Source organism: Protomyctophum bolini, assembly GCF_963924005.1.
Source record: "Protomyctophum bolini genome assembly, chromosome: 20".
Taxonomy (NCBI): domain Eukaryota; kingdom Metazoa; phylum Chordata; class Actinopteri; order Myctophiformes; family Myctophidae; genus Protomyctophum; species Protomyctophum bolini.
Window position 1 is genome coordinate 26,829,890 of NC_137881.1, and position 21,592 is coordinate 26,851,481.

The 21,592-nt window shown below is 44.8% G+C and overlaps 3 protein-coding genes across 3 annotated transcripts; all 3 read left to right on the top strand.

The window, feature by feature from the left end:
* Nucleotides 1-724: 724 nt before the first annotated feature.
* Nucleotides 725-1,705, top strand: cth1 (cysteine three histidine 1; the record flags this gene model as incomplete). Its single annotated transcript, XM_080792303.1, has 1 exon — nucleotides 725-1,705. One exon carries the CDS (start codon nucleotides 725-727, stop codon nucleotides 1,703-1,705), a length of 981 nt encoding a protein of 326 aa, XP_080648429.1.
* A 1,999-nt stretch (nucleotides 1,706-3,704) lies between these two features.
* taf6l (TAF6-like RNA polymerase II, p300/CBP-associated factor (PCAF)-associated factor) lies at nucleotides 3,705-12,270 on the top strand. The gene is made up of 12 exons (XM_080792861.1): nucleotides 3,705-3,826; nucleotides 5,065-5,216; nucleotides 5,581-5,667; nucleotides 6,435-6,585; nucleotides 7,061-7,111; nucleotides 7,206-7,300; nucleotides 7,725-7,799; nucleotides 8,156-8,376; nucleotides 8,771-8,903; nucleotides 9,663-9,791; nucleotides 10,542-11,026; nucleotides 11,505-12,270. The coding sequence occupies exons 2-12, from the start codon at nucleotides 5,070-5,072 to the stop codon at nucleotides 11,851-11,853; spliced, it is 1,923 nt and encodes a 640-aa protein (XP_080648987.1). The 5' UTR covers nucleotides 3,705-3,826; nucleotides 5,065-5,069; the 3' UTR covers nucleotides 11,854-12,270.
* Nucleotides 12,271-12,627: 357 nt separating this feature from the next.
* On the top strand, nucleotides 12,628-14,929 carry kcnk7 (potassium channel, subfamily K, member 7; the record flags this gene model as incomplete). Its single annotated transcript, XM_080792304.1, has 3 exons — nucleotides 12,628-12,970; nucleotides 13,648-14,043; nucleotides 14,556-14,929. The coding sequence occupies 3 exons, from the start codon at nucleotides 12,628-12,630 to the stop codon at nucleotides 14,927-14,929; spliced, it is 1,113 nt and encodes a 370-aa protein (XP_080648430.1).
* Between the last annotated feature and the right edge of the window lie 6,663 nt (nucleotides 14,930-21,592).

Here is a 21,592-nt window from a genome sequence, read left to right on the forward strand (position 1 = left end):
AATTCTGCCCTGCATAATGCTGGGCGGAATTAGCATTAGGTTAGGGCTATGGACCAGAGCTAGTTTACTGTGACACTGAAACTTTGTGGCAACTAGTAAATACTGAGACTACATCTTAAGGGTAAACTCAGCCTGAAACAATTATTTCTGTTGGGGCATACTATGTATGTACAACCTGTACACTGGTAACCTCCTGTCTCCAGACTTTACATTTTTGACTGACATGGGCTCAAATAATGACCTCGCATCGTGTGTATATAGTTTCAATGTACAGATTATTGATTTATCTTTTTAACTTATCGGGTTTACTAATGACTATGCATTTGATGAATTACCTTGTGTTGTCCTTGCTTACTGCAATTTGTAAATTGTAAAAGGTAGGCCTATTGAATTGAACAAACTCTCCATGATCATTTGGAATGGCTAAATCAAAAGTCAGATATAGCATTTAGTGATGTAAATAGGTTTTCAATGTAATGCGACCCTTGGGACGGGTCCCAGGGACATTTTATAAGTCTTACTTAACGGCTTTAGAGACAGTACAGTATTGCATCCCAGGACCCCTGCAGGGTGACATGACTGTGTCATTAATCAATTTAGTGAGTCGAAGGATGCAGGCTATTTGCATCACTGCATATTGGTCAGGTCATGTTTACAGAGCTTTCCTGTTCCCTTTCTACAGAGCAGCAGTGATGATCTGTTCCTGCCTCCCTATCAAGAGGACATGGTGGATAAACTGCTATCCGGTGAGACGCCAGATGAGGATTTTGGACTCGGACTCTCTTCTCTCGCCGAGGCCCTACTGCCTCTGGCAGAGCCTTCCAGTCCTTCCTTCATGCCTTGGGTCTGCTCTACCCGCTACAAGACGGAGCTGTGCACCAACTATGCTTCAACAGGATTCTGCTTGTATGCCAAGCGCTGCCAGTTTGCCCATGGCCTGCATGAGCTCCACGTACCTTCCCGGCACCCCAAGTACAAGACGGCGCTGTGTCACAGCTACCACTCGATGGGCAAGTGCACCTATGGCGCCCGCTGCTTGTTTGTCCACAGCCCCATGGAGCAGCGCCCTTCCTCTCGCCGCCATCACAAAAACGTCCCCTGCCGTAACTTGAAGCTGTTTGGTGTTTGCCCTTACGGCACAGGCTGCAACTTCCTGCACATCGAGGAGAGTGGAGAAGACTTCAGCCTGGAGGCACCTGACGCCGACGGTGGTGTTTGTGATGATGATAAGTTTAAAGCTACACCTGGACCACTGGTCAAAGGTTGGAAGCCTCGCGTTGCCTTGTGCCGTACATTCTCTGCCTTTGGTTTCTGCGTCTATGGCACCCGCTGCCTCTTCCAGCACCGCCTCCCCAACAAGATGAACGACGCTGATGTCGGCCAGAGTCCAGGAGACTTCCCATCTCCTTTGAGCAGCAGGGCCCTGTCACCAAGTAACGACATGCTTGTTTCATCCCCGTTCCCTGCCACCTCACCGACCTCCTCTGCTCTATGCTCCTCCTCCACCTCTTCTACTCCACCCTCCACTACAACTTCGCCCCTAAATACCCCAACTGTGGAACCCACGGCTCACAATGCCTTCACCTTCTCCAGCCAGCACCTTAATGACCTGCTCCTGCCCTTGGCTCGCCAACTCCAGCGACTTGAGAGCAGTCAGGCCATGGCAGCCAGCAGTCGCAGTGTCTGGAACAGCAGATCATTGTAAGTGGCCAATAGTTATTGGTTGCTCCTGGCATCAAATAGTGGTGAACACAATTTCAGCTCTTATTTTTATGTGTGTATATAAGCAGTAGGCACCCTTATATATTTTTTTAAAAGGTTTTGCGTGTGTCTTGTAGGATTTTTTTTTTTAAATGTCTCCATTCCATGTATATTAAGTTGGCCTGAGCAGTCTGACATCTACTGCAAGGGCTCTGGGGTGAGTTGCCAGTACTGTAATGACTGATGTTTAATAACTTTTAATTGTTGTACATGGGTTATTTAACTAACAAAGCTTGAGTTATTCTTGTATAAAAGTGAGAATGCTAAATAAACTTATACAATTTTAAACCTGGTTTTGTCATACTTTGGAAAATGTGGCTTTTTAATGGAAGCAATACAGCTTAGTAATTGTGTTGCTCCGGTATGGTAACTTTTGGCTTCAATCCAAAATATTTGCTTCATAACAGCTCTATTAATTGGAATGATGCACTTGTGCTTTTTGTAATTTGGGTATTGAGTCTGGGAAGGAAAGTTCTTGGAAAAATGATTCAATACATTTGAACTTGTGTGGACAACTGGACATCTACACCTATATTTTAGGGAGTCTGATTCAGTAATCTTTGAATTTTGCAGAGGTCTGCTCAGCTGCAGACTTGCATGGGACCAAAGCTTGGCAGCTTGCAGTATGTCATTAGACATTTAGAATGCTTATTACCAATGTGGGAAGTTTAGGAACTGTACACCCAAAATATGGTTGCAAACGTATCGGGGCCCATGGACTAATGTACTACAACCTTGATTTGCATAATATGGAGAAACATTTAAAGTGGCTAGTTTGCTGAAGATGTTGGCCACAACCAATGTGATACCACTTTGACCTGTTTTCAAGTGGGTTGATATCTGGGCATTTGCATGATTGCCTATGGTTCAGCAGTCAAAACGCACTTAGAAAAGCTGGATGTAGGCTAGTTCAAGCACTAAGCCCATACAGACAGTGGGGCTGTCAGGACATCTCCCATATGTGCACTACTACAGGTGACTATGAGGGAAATACCTTGAGGATTAGTAGACCTATGGAAAATTATTGGACTCATTAAAGGACCACTTTTCAACCTAACTAATAAATCTAACCCCCTACTCATTCTGTCTCATAGGAGGGAAGTTCAGAAACGCGTCCACCAGTGACATTGATAGGGAATCCAAGCTAATAGAAACGGCAGGCTTTCTATTCCTGAAAAGTTGCAATACGATAATAAAAATCTAAATCTTTTTTGTTTTTTTTAATGCAGAATGATGTCACTTGTTGGGCAAGTTTCTGAACTGCCCATAGCCCTCCTAGACCTATGAGAGTGAGACACAGACTGAATAGAATAAAATGGTATTTTATCATGAACGTTACTGAGGACCAATAATATGAAGATAAGTTGAAAAGTGAAGTGGTCCTGGGGCATAATACTCACCCAGTGAGGGTGGGGTTCTGTACTACAGAATCTGTAGCCAACTAGCCATGCTAGGAACATGGAAGGGCCCATAATTGTTGGGTGGTGTATGATTTGGTAGAAACAATTGTGGTGAATATAGCAGTTTAGTTCCACAGTATTGCCACTACTCACATATTATACTATAGTGGCCACTTCATCACTAGTAGTGTTCCCTGGCCTGAAGTGGCCCCATGATTATTATGCAACACCAAAGGTAGACTTATATTTTAAGGGGTGAAGTTGAGTTGATCGAGGGAGGTGGGAGTTGAAGAAATCACCTTTAAAAAGAGAATTAGTGCAGCAGCAGATGATATATGCGAGGAGAGAGGCACTGTGTTTTGATTTAAGAAACTCAAAACTGATTTGTAATTGTGGGATAGATTCATAGAGGTACTGAGGTCTAGCCTGGGTAAACCCCTGGCAGAATGAAATGTTGTCCAGCAGGGGGAGTGGGTTTACCCAGGCTAACTGAGGTCAACAGAAGGGGGCGGCAATGCAACTATACTAAGGATGCCAGTCGCCATAAAACCTCACAAAGAAGAAAATGAGCATTGAGCTCGCTCTGCCTCTGCGGCTCAAGGGTGATGATGTGTAAATACATAGTAAGCTAAAAACGCACACGTATCAGCTGGTCCTCTGGGGAGGTAATGTGTTTAACCTATTATTTATGCACACACTTTTATATGATCATCTGTATTAAAGGTTTTGGTATTGTATCATGTTGAGTAGTGGCAGCAGTCCACCGATGCGGATCAGACTAGTATCTGGAATATGCAATGCAACGTGAAGTTCAGGCTACTTTCTGGACGTTTGCAAGGTTTTACATTAAACTTCACTTATTTATGTATTTGAATGTATTAACAGACAATGCCTTGATCTTTTCTTGGCGATCTATGATGATAAGAAAGGTTTTCCTTCCTGCTCTTCATGCTTTTGTTTTTGATTGTCTGATTACTGTGTGTTGTTTTGTCATTGACTGGCTGTTCTTTCTGACCTGTGAAGCACTTTGGTACAATGTGAGTTGTTTTTAAATGTGCTATATAAATGCGTTTCACTTGTATTTCATAGATTTAAGTTAGATGAATATAGAACTAGATAAAGTGCCCCTCGGGGCACAGATCTCCACCAGGGCAGGTCAGGTTAGGTGGTGCTATAATAGGCCAATGTGAAAAGGGAGCCATTTCTAGCAATTTGAGGCATTTTGTTCCAAAAATGTGTTTTGCAAAAATCCACCTGTTGGTGGCGCTATAACAGGCCAATGTAAAAAGGGTTGGATATATTCCTCAGCCTAGTAGGAAAGTCTGTGAAATATTTCACGTAAATTGCACGCTGCTTTCATAATTTGAGGGTTTTGGTTAAAAGCGGGCCAATCCTGCAAACTTTGAAAGCCAATGTTAGCCAATTCGGATGGCATATGAAATATCAGACAGATCCGTCTTGAACACATGACTATAGAGATAGTGTGTAACGATTTGTGGGATTTTTGGACAGAATCTGGAGGAGTAATATCCAAAGATGTGTTTTTCAAAAGTTTGCCTCCTGGTGGCCTATAACAGTCCGCTCTGGAACATTTGGGGCAGAGGTTCATCGTTGGCATCCAGGGAGTGTGTGTGCAAAATTTGCCATTGACTGGGTTAACGGTGCCGGAGATTAGCTGTAGACACACACACACACACACACACACACACACGGACGGAGTGCAAAACATACTCTCTCCCCATTGCCTTAGTCGAGTCATTGTGCTCGCTGAAGTTCAGTGAGCAGTCGTAGGCGCTAACAATGAGTGTCTAACCGTTGCATGTTTAGTTCTGTAATTTTAGTTCATGTTGGCTCTAGTTTATGTTGGCCCCCCATAACGTGGTATCTAATCTATTGTGTACAGTTGAGATGGCGGACAGAGAGGAGCGACGCTTCGCTGAGGTTCCCCGGGAGTCCGTCAAGCTGATGGCTGAGAGTGCCGGGGTGGAGCTGGGCGACGAGGTGGCTGCTTTGCTCGCTGAAGATGTCTGCTATCGACTCAGGGAAGCAACACAGGTAGACCTAATATAGTGTCAGTTACAGTAGTTTTACACACGGAATAATATTGAAATAGTCACAGCATGTTGCTCTAAAACAGTTTTTTTAATGTTGAGAATAAAGAGGTTTGTAAATGATAAATACTGTAGGAATCGGAGCAGCTAATATCAGCAGCAATCTGCTACTATGGATGGAGTGAGTCGGACTCTGATTTATTGAACAATTTAAAGGGTCGGCATGCAGGCTGGTTTACTTGGACAAGGTGCATTGTCCATTGTGCGTTTTGTTTAAAACGAATCAAACGGTCTTTTTCCCAATGAGCCATATAACACTTAATAACAGTGTTCTGTGGTTGATTTGTGTCCGTGTTGAACTTTCACAGAGCAGCTCTCAGTTCATGAGACACGCAAAGAGGAGGAAGCTGATGGTGGAGGACTTCAACAGAGCTCTGCGCTGGAGCAATGTGGAGGTGAGACGCAGAAAGTTGCAGAAAAGTCAGATCTATTTGTATTTAAAGGGAATACCAGTCATTTTCAACATTTTACTATTTCATATACCTTAGAGTTGTTGGATTATCCTCTTTATCTGCCATGCCAAGATTTTGTTTCATAAAAAATCCACCATTAGACATGTTATGAGCTACTTTATGTGAATACATTCCGTGCAGATGAGTATTTTTGCATTGGAAGCGCTCGTTTTCAATACTGCCTCCTGCATTATGTGCAAATTTTAAACGTGTGGTACACACACACTACACAGGTGGTATCTGTCAATGTATTGTAGCTCATAAACTCATAACATGTCCATGGTGGATTTATATGAAACAAAAACTTGGCAGGTACAAAGTTGATAATCCAAGTTTTCCATACAGCTGCAATGTTGGTGATTTTAACATTGTTTAATACGATCAGATCATACTTTTCTATTTGGATGTATGGGCTTATTGGGCTGTCGGTCAAGGGTTGATATTGCAACTCTAGATGCCAGGTCTTGAAAATGATAAGAGTTGCTTACGTCTAAGTAGTTGGTACACCTGACCTGACACAGCGCAACCCTATAACACTCCGATAGACCAGTAGTTCGCATCTGATTTGGCACTGGCACCTGAACGTGACCACTATTTAACATGTTTTCAACATTCACGGCCACCTGGTTAAATTGTCTTGCAACCAGCTTGACGATGACTTGCTTCTCCATATTTGGAAATCCTATTTATTATATTATTTTCGTTACCAGGCTATTTCCGGCTATGGGGGACAAGATGCCCTTCCATTTCGCTCTATAAAGGAAGGTGAGCTTTTCTTTGTGGAGGATCGTGACATCAACCTCGTTGAGCTGGCACTGGCTACCAATATTCCCAAGGGCTGTGCAGAGACCATGGTGCGAGGTACGTCTCAGTCACCACACCATGCATTGCATGCTGAGAAATAACAGAGTGGCGCGACACAATCCCTGCTTTCTTGCTTGGATCAATGGGGTCACACTGCGCTTTTCATGTGAACACACAGACGGGTAATCTCAAGTAAGCAGCCCAAATCATTGTCATGAGAGTTACGTGGGTAAAAGTTAACCGCGATCCAGCTCTTGTTGCAGGCGGGCACGTGCGTGAAACAAGTTATACCGAAGTGCGCCCTTTTGTCGATCCGCCTGTCACATTGCCCCGCACCTCCCTACATGCCTGCTCGCCTCTCATTGAAAATGAATTGCTAGGCGCATCAGTCGCTTCCCGTGTGAAAAGCCCCCTTTATGTATTTTGAGGTGACGTTCAAAAGAATTGAGTGCATCTGGCAGCTAATGTAAGTATGCAGATGATGATTGTATAATTGTGTATCAATGGTAACTTATCTTTCTTTCCATGTCAGTAAATGTGTCCTACTTGGATGGTAAAGGCAACCTAGAACCCCAGGGAACAGGTAAGAACCATACTGATGTTGGCAAGTAATAGTAGCTGGTTCCATGCCATTTCAGTGCTTGCCATTTAATCTTTGAAACAATTGCATTCCACAGTTCCTAGTGCAGTGCAGACCCTCTCCGATGACCTGCTCAAGTATTACCAGCAGATAACGCGTGCTATTCTAGGAGAGGACGCACATCTCATGAAGGTAGGTCTTAAACACTATAGGTATCTGCTCCGTTGTACGATGTGTGACTGAGTCGCGTGCTGAAAATGCAGACCTACAAGCTAAGAACATAGGTTGGCTATTTTTGGCCTGTGACACCATTGTACGATGATGTACAAGTCAGGCTTCACTATTTTTATTTGATCAAAATTTATATTTGATCAATACATTTATTTATCACAGAATAATCAAAAATAAATGAAGAAATTATGTACACTACAGAATCAATTTAGGAAAGTAATTGTTAGGTGCAGCCCTCTGATCTCGTATTTCAGGTAGTTTACACATAACACACAACATAATGTAACGGTCTGTATGGGGAGAAAATAGAAACGGTGCCTTGGAAACTGCATTGGTCTGTTTCATGTTTCGGTTTGGTTAGTTCATTCTTCCATGTGTCTTTCAGGTTGCCTTGTTGGATCTACAGTCCAACCCAAAGATCGCTGCTCTCCTGCCATACTTTGTTTATGTCATCAGTGGAGTGAGTTTTATTTATTTTTCTTCTTTTTTTCTTGTTGCTGCTGCTGCTGCGATCTTTGCTTTAGAAACTAGAAAGACAGGAAACTGAGGTCGGAGAGAAGGGAAACATGCAAGACATGATGGGAATCAGAGTTAAAAAATATATATATATATATATAAGCACACATTCAAATCATATTCGAGCTCACAGCGCGTCACTTTGTGGCATTCTGCATACTTGTACATCTGCTAATTTGTGTTATAACATAGGTATTCGATAAAATCTTGAATAATTTTGAATTACGTAGTTTGAGAATGCTGATTTTGAACTCATGTGTAGATCGATTAAAACAAAAATCAAACTACTCTGATCTGCAGGTCAAGTCCGTGAGTCACGACCTGGAGCAGCTGAACAGGCTTCTCCACATGGTGAAGAGTCTGGTGCAGAACCCCTACCTGTACCTGGGCTCCTACGTGCGCAGCCTGGTCTCCAGCGTCATGTACTGCATCCTGGAGCCGCTGGCCGCCTCCATCAACCCCCTCAATGACCACTGGACCCTGAGGGACTACGCTGCCCTCCTGCTAAGCCACATCTTCTGGTATTATTAAGCTCCTCTCATATACCAGTACCACCACATATCGCTTTGCTTGTGTTGCCCCGAAGAATTGTCTTGGGGCTTGTCTTGGGGTCAAAAAATGTCCCATCTTGTCATGTTCCCACTGAATGTCACATTTTCCGATTATTGAAATGATCAGATGTCTCAATAAAACATGTTACAGGGGAACCGGCATTAAGAGTAAAATAATAAGGGATTTAATTTCCTTCACACTTGTGAAAATAATGTTTTTGATGTAACTACATTGTATCCATCATATTGTAAAATATTATTGTCAAGCCCAAATGGCTATTTTGGGCTTGACGGCTATTGTTCTAGTATTGTTCTTTTTGGCACGAAAGCCACCAAAAGCCGTATTTGTTTTCACCTTTGCCAGGACTCACGGGGACCTGGTGAGCGGTCTGTATCACCAGATCCTCCTGTCTCTCCAGAAGGTTCTGTCTGACCCGGTTCGCCCGCTCTGCTCCCACTACGGCGCTGTGGTGGGCCTACACGCCCTGGGATGGAAGGTAGTACAGTACACTGACTCTTCTTCACCCATATTTTACTAGCCTCGGAAACCCAGACGTTTTTATTATTTTATTTTCTGGGTCCGAGTCCACTTCAATTCGGCATAGAGTAGCGCAAACATCGCTCACTCTCTGCTGATTTGTGATCGTCTGCACCTTTGTTAAATTGACACACACGCACACATGTACAGTTTGTACACACACTGTCGCTCTAAGTAATTAGTCTCATGTCACGCAACTGCCCATAGTTTCTCGGGAGCTGCCTATGCCATAAAAAGCATAGGTGAGTTCCAGGCTAATATTTTACTTTCTCTCCCCATGTTCCACACTGGCCAGTTTTGCATTGGCCATGAAGACGGGGAAAATATATATTACATAAAAGTAATACTTTGTTTATTGTTAGTGTCATTGCAATATCGACACATTGCAGAGGGCTGCAATACGTACTGTTAAGTATTGACGGTGCTATCAATGTACTCTGCAATGTATGAGACCAATCGGACAAACTGTAAATGGAGCAAAAATAACCAAAGATGAATAGAATACCAAACAAGCAAGCAAAATGGAAACGTGTGTGTTTTTACACCAGTGGTATATTAAGTTACACAAGATGTTACGTGATTATCTATGTTCATTGAACCATATTCTAATACAAATGTTCAAGTTCAATTACACCTAATTGGGTTTTTTTTCCTTCTATATCATGCAGACCTACATCTGAGATAATTCTAGTAATAGTTTGTGTATGTTTATTTGCAGGCCGTTGAAAGAGTTTTGTATCCACATCTACCAGCTTACTGGGCTAACCTCCAGGCCGTGCTAGATGATTACTCTGTGTCCAATGCTCAGGTCAAAGCAGATGGACACAAGGTCTACGGAGCCATCCTGGTGAGTATGGCTGTAGGCTTGAGAGGTATGTGCCATATACACATTTTGCAGTTGAATACGTTGTATTACACTTAAACTCAGTCAAAATACCAGCTCAGTGGCCTTGTGGTTCAAGTGTCCACCCTGAGACTGGGAGGTCGGGGTTCAATTCCCGGCCGGGTCATACCAAAGATTATAAAAATTGGACCCAGTGCCGCAGTCACTCAGCATCAAGGGTTGGATTGGGGGTAAGTCCCTGCGACATACTAGCGTAATGTCCAAGGGATGTACTTGTACATCAAGCTGCCTCACGCTACAGAAACAGGAGATATGCTCCTGCCCTATGGGCCCCATGGCTTGGCAAGGCTACTACTACTTTCAAAATACTACCAAACAACGGCAGAAACTTTTTTTATTAGTCCTGTTTGTATCAAATGCTGTATCCCCACTTCTCTCAGTTGACCCTGTTCTCAGTTTGGCTCTCAAACAGCCCTCTGGTGGCACCTACTGTGTACTACAATAACAATACATGAAGTCATTACACAGTAGAGTGGTATTATTGAAGATCACGTCATTGGGATTAAAAAAAAACCCTGGTATACCATAATACCGCCCAAGGCTATATACTGCTTTATGCACCTCTAGCAGTTTAACCATTAACCTCTATACTTGAGATGCTTGGTGTCACTCTTTTTCCGTCTATACCAAATCTCTTTGCCCCAAAAAAGACAATTTATAAACATTGCAATGTATGTAACTGTTTGGTGGCAGGTGGCAGTGGAGCGCCTGCTGAAGATGAAAGCGCTGTCTCTGTCCGAGTCGGCGGAGGGATCGTTCAGCGGTCCGCCAGGCTCCGGACTCCGGGTGAGCTCCCCCGGCCTCAGCCCCCCTCCGGAGCCCCTGTCGGAGGCCGCCCTGGGCATCGCCAGCCACCTCCAGGCCGGGGGCGCCGGCTGTCCCTGGGAGGAGTGGACGCCGGTGCCCCTGCCGGCCATGTACTGCGAGCTCTACTCCTTCTTCGGAGACAGCCTGGCCGTCCGCTTCAGCACGGGGCCGGAGTTCGGTGGCTGTCTGCCCTGCGTCGCGTACCAGGCCAGCGACACGAGGAAGGAGCCCCCCGGCCTGGCCGCCAGCAACTCCGACACCACCCGGAAGATGCCCCAGTTGACGGCGAACCTCAACATCAGCCCCAGGCAGGACGGAAGTCCTCGCACGGAGCCGGCTCCACCCAGCCTGGCCGCTACGGCCCCAGGGAGGTACAGTATAAAGAAACCCTGTTCTTTAGTGTCCTCAATCCTCATAGATGATGATGGCATATTTTGATATCTGAAGTCTTTTATTGTGCAAGCTTGCTTGCTTTGAGTGCATGTTTATTTATGTTTATAATCAGAATCTGTTTCATTCCTGCAAATTCCATTGCAAACTTGCAAAGGCTCATGGGGTTGTCAGCAGCACAGAGCAAGTGCGTAAAAACAGTTTAGGTCAGGTCAATTTTATTCAAATGAGAAATTCATTGTAACAAGTGATTCAGCAATTTGGTCACACAAGAATTCAATTGTTATATTTTGAGGTCATAGATTAAATATCGGGAGCATAAAATGCAGTTTGTGCTTCAGCAATGTGGGAACTTTTGTGAAGCAGCTGTCTGTGCGCCTGATGGTCTGGACTGGAGTCTCTTCCCAGACGGGGAGAGCTCGCTTTCAACATCTTATAGCGTTGTCTCTTTCTTTTTAGGTCTGTGGCTCGCTCTTCCTCCTCTTCTTCCTCTGCCCAACGTTCGAGATCGTCGTCCTCTCGCGCGGGCCAGCGGGCGGCGGGTCCATCCCGCGACGTCTTCCCCAAAGCCCGCGCCTTCACCTCCCCACCGACCGGCCTGCCCGTGTTCACCTTCCTCATCGGCGGGAGGCAGATGGGCCGGCGTTGCCAAGGGCGACGTCCCTTTCAGACCAATTTCAATCCGACTCCGCCCCTGTCTTCTGTCCCGCCCCGTGCCTACGCCCACAAACTACCAGTAATTGGCAGGGTGGGCAAGCCTGTGAGACGCTGGGCGTGTTCCCACTATTCCCTTCACTTACCCCTCTGAGAGAATTGATCTGGAGAAACATGACAGACTTTAAACCAGTGTTTTTCCACAGCAGCAATAATGCTAGCTTACAGAAGAGTGATATTGGAAGGTGCATTATTAAACATGCATATAAAGATACCTCAACTAGCACTGTAACTGGCATATGAGTCTGTAGTCTGTTCTGGATACTGTGTGTGCACAAGTAAACATAGCCAATATGTTATCCAAGTACAAATGGACCCCGTCTTGTTGGGGTCTCCTCTCCCCACCCAGAACTCTACAAAGGAGACAGATGTCAGCCGTTGGAGAGACCTGAGCCCAAATGAAGCAGTCTTGTAAATATGCAGTGGTGGAATGGACACGGTATTATTGGAGGGATAGTTTTTTGTTAGTTTTTCTCTTAAAGAGGGACTGTACTACACACCGCCACATGCCTCCGAGAAATAAAAATTTGATATTTTCTACAAAACCGTTTACCGGTAATTCATTTTGCCTATTAAAACAAAACCCATTATTTGACTGACGGCAGTTTTGCTAATGTTTATTTGCTGTTTGTGTGTGTGTGTGTGTGTGTGTGTGTGTGTGTGTGTGTTGTTTAATGAATGCTGTGCAATAATTAGAAGGTGTGTGTGTGTGTGTGTGTGTGCGTGCGCGCCTGCCTGCCTGCCTGCCTGTGCCTCTACCTCGTTTAAATATTTACAATTTGACCAGCTCATGCGATCCTTGAGCATTGGGTTACAGCCTGTGGATATCCGCCTGGCCTCCACAGAGCCCAGAGCGGCCAAAACAACTATGTGCCAGCCGGGTCTGGCGGCGGCCTTGCGGGGCTTATGCCGTGCCAACGCGTTTGGTTGTCTGGTCGCGTGCTACGTCCTCTTCATCGTCCTGGGAGGCCTGGTGTTCACCACCATCGAGATGCCAGTGGAGAGGGCCCTCCGAGTTCAGGTCACGGAGCTCCGGGCGGCATTCCTGCGCGAGTGTCCCTGCGTGGAGGAGAGCAGGCTGGACGAGCTGCTCCGGAAAGCCCTGGACACCGACGAGAGGGACGTGGCCGTGCTGAAGGCCAACAGCGACGAGCGCCACTACGACTTCACCTCGTCCCTGTACTTCGTCATCGTCACTCTGTCCACCACAGGTGAGCAGATTGTGTGATGAGGCAATGTATCGCCAAGAGGCAGGAACATACACTATTAATAAGAAGGTCTTACCAACTATAGAGGGTATGCGCATGCTTAAAGTGAATGGCACATCGAGTGGCAAAGCAACATGCAAAGTGAGTTTAACATTGTTTAACGTTGTTTAATGCAATCAGATATGACTTTTCTGTTTGGATGTCTGGGCTGTCGAGGCCAGAAAGTAGTTTTTTGCCACTCAGTAGGTGTTCCTGCATAACTTCCTGGTTTGATGATGATGTCACGCGCATACCCTCTATACTCAGTTCCAGCTCATATTGATATGACAGTGATGCTGATGATGATGTTCATTGATTAAAGTGAGTGAAAGAGAGAGAATTCTTCATTTTTTTCCACGGTATGACATTGAGATTTTTCATTCTGTTGAAATATTATCTATGGATATAGACCTTTAAAAAAAAAAGGCCCATTGTCGAGTAATACTCTGATACTGATCTATCAAACATCTTGTGTAGATTATAGTTACTTTTACAATTGGATTGCTAGCTTCTTGTGCCCTGTGTTTATTTATTTTTTAATATATAACGCTTTTTTTCACCCGGTGCCAAATTCGTATATCCACAGCACGTTTCCTCCCACGCGACCATTAACACGTCTCTTCGTCCCCCCTCGCCTGCAGGTTACGACTTCTTCACCCCGATCTCCCAGGGGGCCAAGCTGTTCTGTATCTTCTACTGCACGCTGGGCATCCCCCTCACGCTGTTCCTCCTCTCCCTCCTCTGCGACCTCCTCCTGCCCGTGGTCACGCACGGCCCCGTCCACCACCTCCACGCCCGCTGGGGCGTGCCCCACGGCCGCGCCGCCCTGCTGCACGCCGGCGGCCTCCTGGCGGCGGCCGTCGCCCTGCTCCTCGTGCTGCCCGCCCTCGTGTTCTCCGCCGTGGAGCCCGAGTGGAGCTTCCTGGACGCTCTCTTCTTCTGCTTCGTCACGCTGAGCACCATCGGCCAGGGAGGCTACTCCCTGGGGAGAACGTGGGACCAGGGCGCCAGGGAGACGCTCAAACTCCTCACCACCTGTAAGACAAAGAATATGCGCCCCCCCAGTGTCACTCGCCTAAGCACACACACTCGTAGATGAATGAAAGGTGCTATTCAAAGAAAGTTCTTTCTTATGTTGCTCGAGCGCAACCTGTCTCCTTTTGCTACGATTGTGATTGTTATTATTAGGGGTGCACGCTTATGAAATTATGACCGATCTCTGATTATTTGCAGGGTCATATAGTCATATCTGCCGATACTGATTCTGACCGATTCTAATATTATACGGATTATTCTGCCTTCAAACATTAGAAATGCACAAAACAAAAGCGACTGACCGCCATTGACAGTCACATTATTATTATTATTGTGTCATCAATATCTGAAAATAATCTGGATTATTTTGAGACAGATCCAGTATATGACACATTTTATGGCCGATATGACCGATTTTGATATGCTACTGATTTATATCGTGCATCACTAGTTATTATCAATGGAAATTGAAGTCCTGCTATGTCAGAATATGTTGGGGTTTTCCTCTCTACAGGCTACCTGATGATAGGTCTGGTAGTGGTCATGCTGTTCAGGGAGACGGCCATGGAGCTCCGTGAGGTCCAGGCTCTCTTCCGTCTGTTCGCCGGCCCGCACGAGTTTGAGCTGAAAGGCACCCGACTGCACGAAATGGTCGGAGGATGGATCCCAGAGGAGGAACCACAGTACTCTCTCCCCATCTCCACCATCTTCTCCTTTCCCCCGGACCCCACACTCCCCTCTCCTGGCGAGCCGACTCCCCCAGTGCTCCAAACAGTGCTGACCTCCGGTTCCACTCCCGCCACCATCATCATCGCCACCACAACCTCAGACAGTACCTCAGACCCCGAAACACAAACCCCTGTTCCTTCACTAACGTCCAACTCTTGAATAGTAAGTACTTGTTGGACTGAGATCCTTACATGGGGGCTACTGTAATGGGGTATTACCTCTCATAAAAAAATCACACCTGTGTGAACCAAGTGGTGCAATCCCCCCCCCCCCCCCCCCCCCCTCTGTGTAGGCACAGTGCACTGAAATCTTTTAATTCCCCCCTGAGCTAGTACCTGGAAACCGGAGATAAGTCTTTTATAATTATTACTGATTCTCCATTAGAGACATTTGGTCTCTACTAAAACCAAACCACAACTGAAAAAAATCCAGAACAATAGAACACACACCCATTGATTCTGATTGGACAGAGTGAAACAATGGCTAAGTAAGCCACACCTATCAAACAAAGCTGATTGGCCAAAGACTATCAGTCACGCCCACCATTAGGAACACATATAAACCAGGGTTTCAGCACAACTAATCATTCTTCTAACAGAATCAATCCTGCCTGAAGAAGGACAATACCAGTCCGAAATAGCTATAGCATGCATCAGAAGAACCAATGGAGAGACCACCGCAGAACCACGGAAGTTACATGGCCTGAGGACGGGCCACACCGACGAGACCCTCCACCGGGACGATGGGCTGGAAACCAGCCATATCACCAGGAGAGAATCAACACCATACCGCCGGAAGACAGGCGAGAATTCCACCCTAGACTGGAGGAGCCCTGGTTGAAGAACAGACCCAGACAGAGATCTCCCCACCAGTCACAGGGAATTCCACACAACCAACGGCCTGACCACAGACCACAGGTCCTCCGGAGACAGAACCAACCTTGGGTGAACAAGAGACAGCAAAACCAGCAGTCAATACCTCACCCAAGAGCCGGAGAGAGACCTCAACACCAGACCCGATCGGGTCCCGTAAGATACAACACACATACCTACACACACACACACCACACAGAAAGAGGTGACTTCTTAAAAGCCATCAGAACCATGAACAAATTGATCATAAGTACACATCATCTGCAGAATGTAAATTCTTCTAGCAGACCACCAGCGAGTATAGCAAGGAAAACCCTTGAACTCATAAATTTGATAAAACCAGCTCTACCAACGGCTAAAACCACCCTATTACTCGAAGGGATATCCAGACACTGGTGTCACACAACCATCTTAGCCTTAGAAGAACACTACACCACAGTCTTAAACACAACCAAACAAGAGTTAACAGATAACTTAACAGAGGACGAGGAGAAAAAAGCCTTTACCATAGCAATCAGATGGGCTAGAAAAAACTTAGGGAAAAGACTAACACATTTGGAGATAAACAAAGCTCAACTGATGATCACACAGCTCAGATCAAATAGAACTGTCATTTCTACCCCTCCCCCTCCTACTACTGTCTCTCTGCCTATTCCCACTTTACCCCCACCCCTCCCTCCTCCTCCTTCCTCTGATCCTGATATACCTATATCCACTCCCCATCGTTCTCCAAAAAAAACCCCCCCTTGTGTATCCACTGCCCCCCTCTCCCCACCCTCTCTGACCTCGACCCCCCCCATGTTCCCCACCATACTTATTTCCAAGACAATACTACCAACCATAGTACAGGTCCCCCCTAGAACGGATCTATCGGAAGTAGAGTTCCCCTCCCTGACCCTACCACCACAGAAGAGCCCACCACAGAGGCAAACACGAAGTAGGAGAGCCAATCCAAATGGCACGCCAAAACCCCAGAGGACTGACCACAACAGGACGGAACCAACAAAGAAGAAGACTACACAGGACCGGACCCAGGACACAGAAGCAGCCCCTAGGAGGACCAGGACAGACCCAGGAGAGAACCGAGAAAAGGAATCAGATGAACCAGAAATAGACGAGCCAAGGACCCCAGGGGAAGTCTACAAACACATCAACACCGGGAAGAAGAACCAACGTTGGAGACTATTCCCAAAGAAAAGCATCCTCATCATAGGAGACTCAAACATGAGCCAACTTCCATCTCTGACACGACCAGATCTGCAAGTGGATTGCTACCCAGGAATGGGCTTCCAACATACGAAGGCCCTACTAGAGAGGATACCGAGCAACACCACTGTAGCCTATTGCATCCTGTCGGTTGGGATAAACGAGAGAGGCCACGCTCCAAAACAAGCGCAGAGGGCATTGAGAGAGGCCATCGCAGCAGCACAGAACGCCTTCCCAACTGCAAGTATCCATGTCCCTTTAGTCAACTACTCAACTAATTTCTCAATAAAGGATAAGGATAACATGAGAGAGCTAAATCGCAATATTTTTACCTATAATTACCTCCCTAAATTGGATGACAGGGAGTTTAAAGTGGTTCCTGATAACGTACATTGGACAACAGAGACAGGCAAAGCAATGCTTGTAAATTGGCTTACTAGTTTAAACTTATAGACCCCATAAACCCAGAAAGGAGGGGGGGCAAGTCAAACATAATTAATCTGTCCCATTACTTCCAGCCAGATCAACACCAGACCGAACTGCTGGAAAAGGGACTTTCCTTTGTCCCGACACTGGATATCTATAAACAACAAACCAACAGGTTAAAGAAAGACCTTTCTCAGTATCACCGCAGATTGAAACTAGCTACACACTTTGGAATGGACCAAGGAACGGAGATACTGCCTTTTCGACCAAAATCAAGCTGGGAACCGTCTGAGAATTTAATCCCAAGCAGTCTTAAACGACTGATGCAGAAGGACATGAATACGGTAACACGCATACCAGGACACATTAAGGAAAAAGATAATCTCACAATAGAACAAACCAGGGCACTTAGGGAACTAATCAACAACAAACAAATCATTATCAAACCAGCAGACAAAGGCTCCTGCATAGTAATTATGGATCGACACCAATACCTTTTAGAAGGTGAGAGACAGCTCAACAATCAGGACCATTATAGGCAATTAGACCAACCCATTTACATGCAGACAGCTACGAAGGCCATAGCCATCATAAACAGTCTTAAGGACAAAAGGCACATAAACGCCAAACAACACCAATACTTAATAGGACAGGATAGCCCACGGGCTAGGATATTTTATCTTTTACCAAAAATACACAAAAGCCCGGATTCATGGACAATACCATATGAAATTCCACCCGGGAGACCAATTGTGTCGGACTGTGGCAGCGAGACGTATCAGACAGCAGAGTTTATTGAATATTTCCTGAACCCACTGTCGATAAAACACCCCAGTTTTATAAAAGACACTTACGATTTTGTGGACAAAATTAAAGCTATTAAAGTAGGAAAGGAGGCCCTTCTATTTTCAATAGATATAGACAGCCTCTACACAAACATTGAAACAGAATCAGGACTCCAAGCAGTCAGGGAAGTCTTTAGTAAATACCCAGACACAAGTCGACCAGAGGAGGAAATACTCCAATTACTAGACTTAAATCTAACCCAGAATGATTTTTCCTTTAACAACAAATTCTATTTACAAATCAAAGGCACGGCCATGGGAAAGAGATTTGCACCATCTTATGCAAACATTTACATGAGCATATGGGAACAGACCGCACTAGAAAAATGCAGACTTAAACCGACACATTACTATAGATTTCTAGATGATATATTTGGAATATGGGAACATAGCCAAGAAGAATTCCAGGAATTTATTGATGTTTTAAATAGCCATCATAGATCCATAACGATAAAATATGTGACACACACAGAAAGGATTGACTTTCTTGATGTAACAATCTTCAAGGGCCCAAACTTTAACACAAATGGGAAACTAGACTTAAAAGTATTCTTTAAAGAAACAGACACTCACGCCCTATTACACAAAACGTCATTCCACCCGACACACTCCTACACAGGAATAGTCAAATCACAACTACTAAGATTCCATAGGATTTGCACGCAAAGAAGTGATTTCAAAATAGCTTGTAAAACTCTATTTAATGCCCTCAGACTAAGAGGATACACTAGGACCTTCCTCCGGAAAGCCCAAAAAACCTTCTTAGAAATAAAAGTGCGAGATACAGGCCCCAAATTGGCCCTGATAACCAGTTATTCAACACAGAGCACACTAGCCAACAACAGAATAAAAAGGAATTTTGAGAACCGAACAGACGATCTTCTAAAAGATTATAAAATTATATCGGCCTACAGAAAAAATAAAAACCTTAAAGATTATCTAGTACACAGCAAGCTAAAAGAAATCAACACACCAGCACGCCAGGAACCAGAATACTTCAAACCCAAACAATTAGTAAAAAATAGAACCACAAAACGCGTCTTGGAGATTAAACAACAAATAACAGCCAGAACCAGCAACTGCATTTATTTAATCACATGTGAAAAATGTGGTTTACAATATGTCGGAGAGACAGGTAAAACAATAGGTACTAGGCTGGGACGACACAGATACAATATTAACAATGCCAAAAAGACAACCACAAGATTGGTGCAACATTTTATGGCGCACGGCATTGGAGCTCTAAAATGCGCTGGACTTCAACACAATCCTAACTGGACAGTAGGACAAAGACGTTTTAATGAAAAACAGTGGATTAAGAACCTCAACACGGATTTTCCTCGAGGCTTAAACATGCCTAAAATTAGATCTTGAACACTAAAAAACTTAAACTCAGGATTAAACTGGAGAAATCTAAAAGTGATTGGATCAGACTTCCTTCGGATACATGGCGAATGCATTTATTCCTTGCATTGTGCCTACACATGTCGCGACCTGCGGTCGCGACATGTGTAGGCACAGTGCACTGAAATCTTTTAATTCCCCCCTCTCTCTCTCTCTCTCTCTCTCTCTCTCTCTCTCATTAGAGACACAGCACTACCCCTCTCTCTGTTTCTGGCGCCCCCTTCTGGTATAAATAAGTAACTACTCAGGCTCACGGACACAGGTACACACACAGGCAGGTACACGGACAAAGCTGGATGTAGAAGTGGTTGCACCACTTAAAAAAAAACACAAACCCCTGTTCCTTCACTAACGTCCAACTCTTGAATAGTAAGTACTTGTTGGACTGAGATCCTTACATGGGGGCTACTGTAATGGGGTATTACCTCATAAAAAAATCACACCTGTGTGAACCAAGTGGTGCAATCCCCCCCCCCCCCCCCCCCCCCCTCTCTCTCTCTCTCTCTCTCTCTCTCTCTCTCTCTCTCTCTCTCTCTCATTAGAGACACAGCACTACCCCTCTCTCTGTTTCTGGCGCCCCCTTCTGGTATAAATAAGTAACTACTCAGGCTCACGGACACAGGTACACACACAGGCAGGTACACGGACAAAGCTGGATGTAGAAGTGGTTGCACCACTTAAAATAAAAAAGGTTATGTTTAAGATCTGTAATAGCTACAAATGACCACTAGGGGTCACCGCAAACTACAGTACAGGACAATGTCCTGTTCATTCATAGCAAGTATAATGGTCAGCGAAAGTGTGTACTTACTAGTCTACTAGTAAGTAGATCAGTTTGATCTTCACATTTGTTGTCGGATAAGAGCTGTGATTGTACAATACATTTCACTGGCTTACTATGGCATGGCATAGTTAGTGAAGATAAAGAACTGTGATATTGAGTCTTATGCCTGTGGTATGTAGCAAACCTTATGCCTGCTCACAAAAGAAAAGGAGTGATATTATCCTTTACTTTGTTGAAGGTTACTTGACACATCCCCCTGTTTCTTAGAAGAGAAAATGTTAGTACTTGTGTTGCTTCAACAATCAAATAAAATATAACATCATACCATAACATTTATTTAAAACCATGCAGTATCAGAAGCATAAAATATGTGACAGTCAAATTGCTAAGCTAAATTACATTACATAACTTTAAACATGGGTTTCCGGAAGGCATTTAAAATGAAGAGAATTTTAGAACTGAATCCCATGGAGTTCTGCTCGTTCATCCAAACAGCCAAGGCCTCCCAAAAACCCTTGTCAGAGTCTCAAGACGTTTCTTGTCATATATTTATATTTTCTTTAAGCCTGCAACAGCGCATGGACAGAGAGGCCTATTCTTTGCTATTCTGTGATCTCCAGCTATGGCCGTGTTTGTAAAGCGGGTAGAGACAGAGCAGGCCTCTCATGACTCAAGAGATTGTGCCCAACTGCCCATGCCGTACTGGCAGCCCTGTTCACTCCCTAAAGACACACGCACGCACGCTCTCTGAATCAGTCAATGTCTTAGTCACACTGTTGTAGTTTTGGTTTGTGTGTTCGCTGAGGTTTTTTGGTCGGATCCATACTTTAGTCACACAAACATTTATTAATGTAAATACTACATTTATTAATAATGACAGTGTGTGACCACTAGTACTACATGCTTCTCGTTTATTGTATTTGTAGCTGAACGTGAGTTTTAAAATGGTCTTTCTTCTATGCTTCTAATCATAATTTAAGATCAAGTTTTAATAATACATTTGTTGAGTCATACTGTGTGGTGAGGATGAAAATCCTCAGCTGATCTGAGGTCTTTCAGTGAGTTCTCCTACTGTTTGTATGGCAGGTTTATAAACTGTAATGTGATGATATGTGCCCCGGAAAATGACAAATCATTCTGATGTGTCCATTGACGATATAGTTTTGTCCTAAGCTGAGTCACTGGCTTCAGGCTTGTTGTGGGCCACTTGTCCTGTGTGAGCGTGACCCTGTCGGGTCGTGGCAGATGACGACCACGGACGGCAGCCTTGTGATCTGTTGTCGGC

Coding starts and splice junctions, on each gene's coding strand:
- taf6l (XM_080792861.1), top strand. CDS start 5,070: ATGGCGGACAGAGAGGAGCGACGCTTCGCTGAGGTTCCCCGGGAGTCC. Junction 5,668..6,434: donor TGCGCTGGAGCAATGTGGAG/GTGAGACGCAGA, acceptor TTTCGTTACCAG/GCTATTTCCGGCTATGGGGG. Junction 7,301..7,724: donor AGGACGCACATCTCATGAAG/GTAGGTCTTAAA, acceptor TGTGTCTTTCAG/GTTGCCTTGTTGGATCTACA.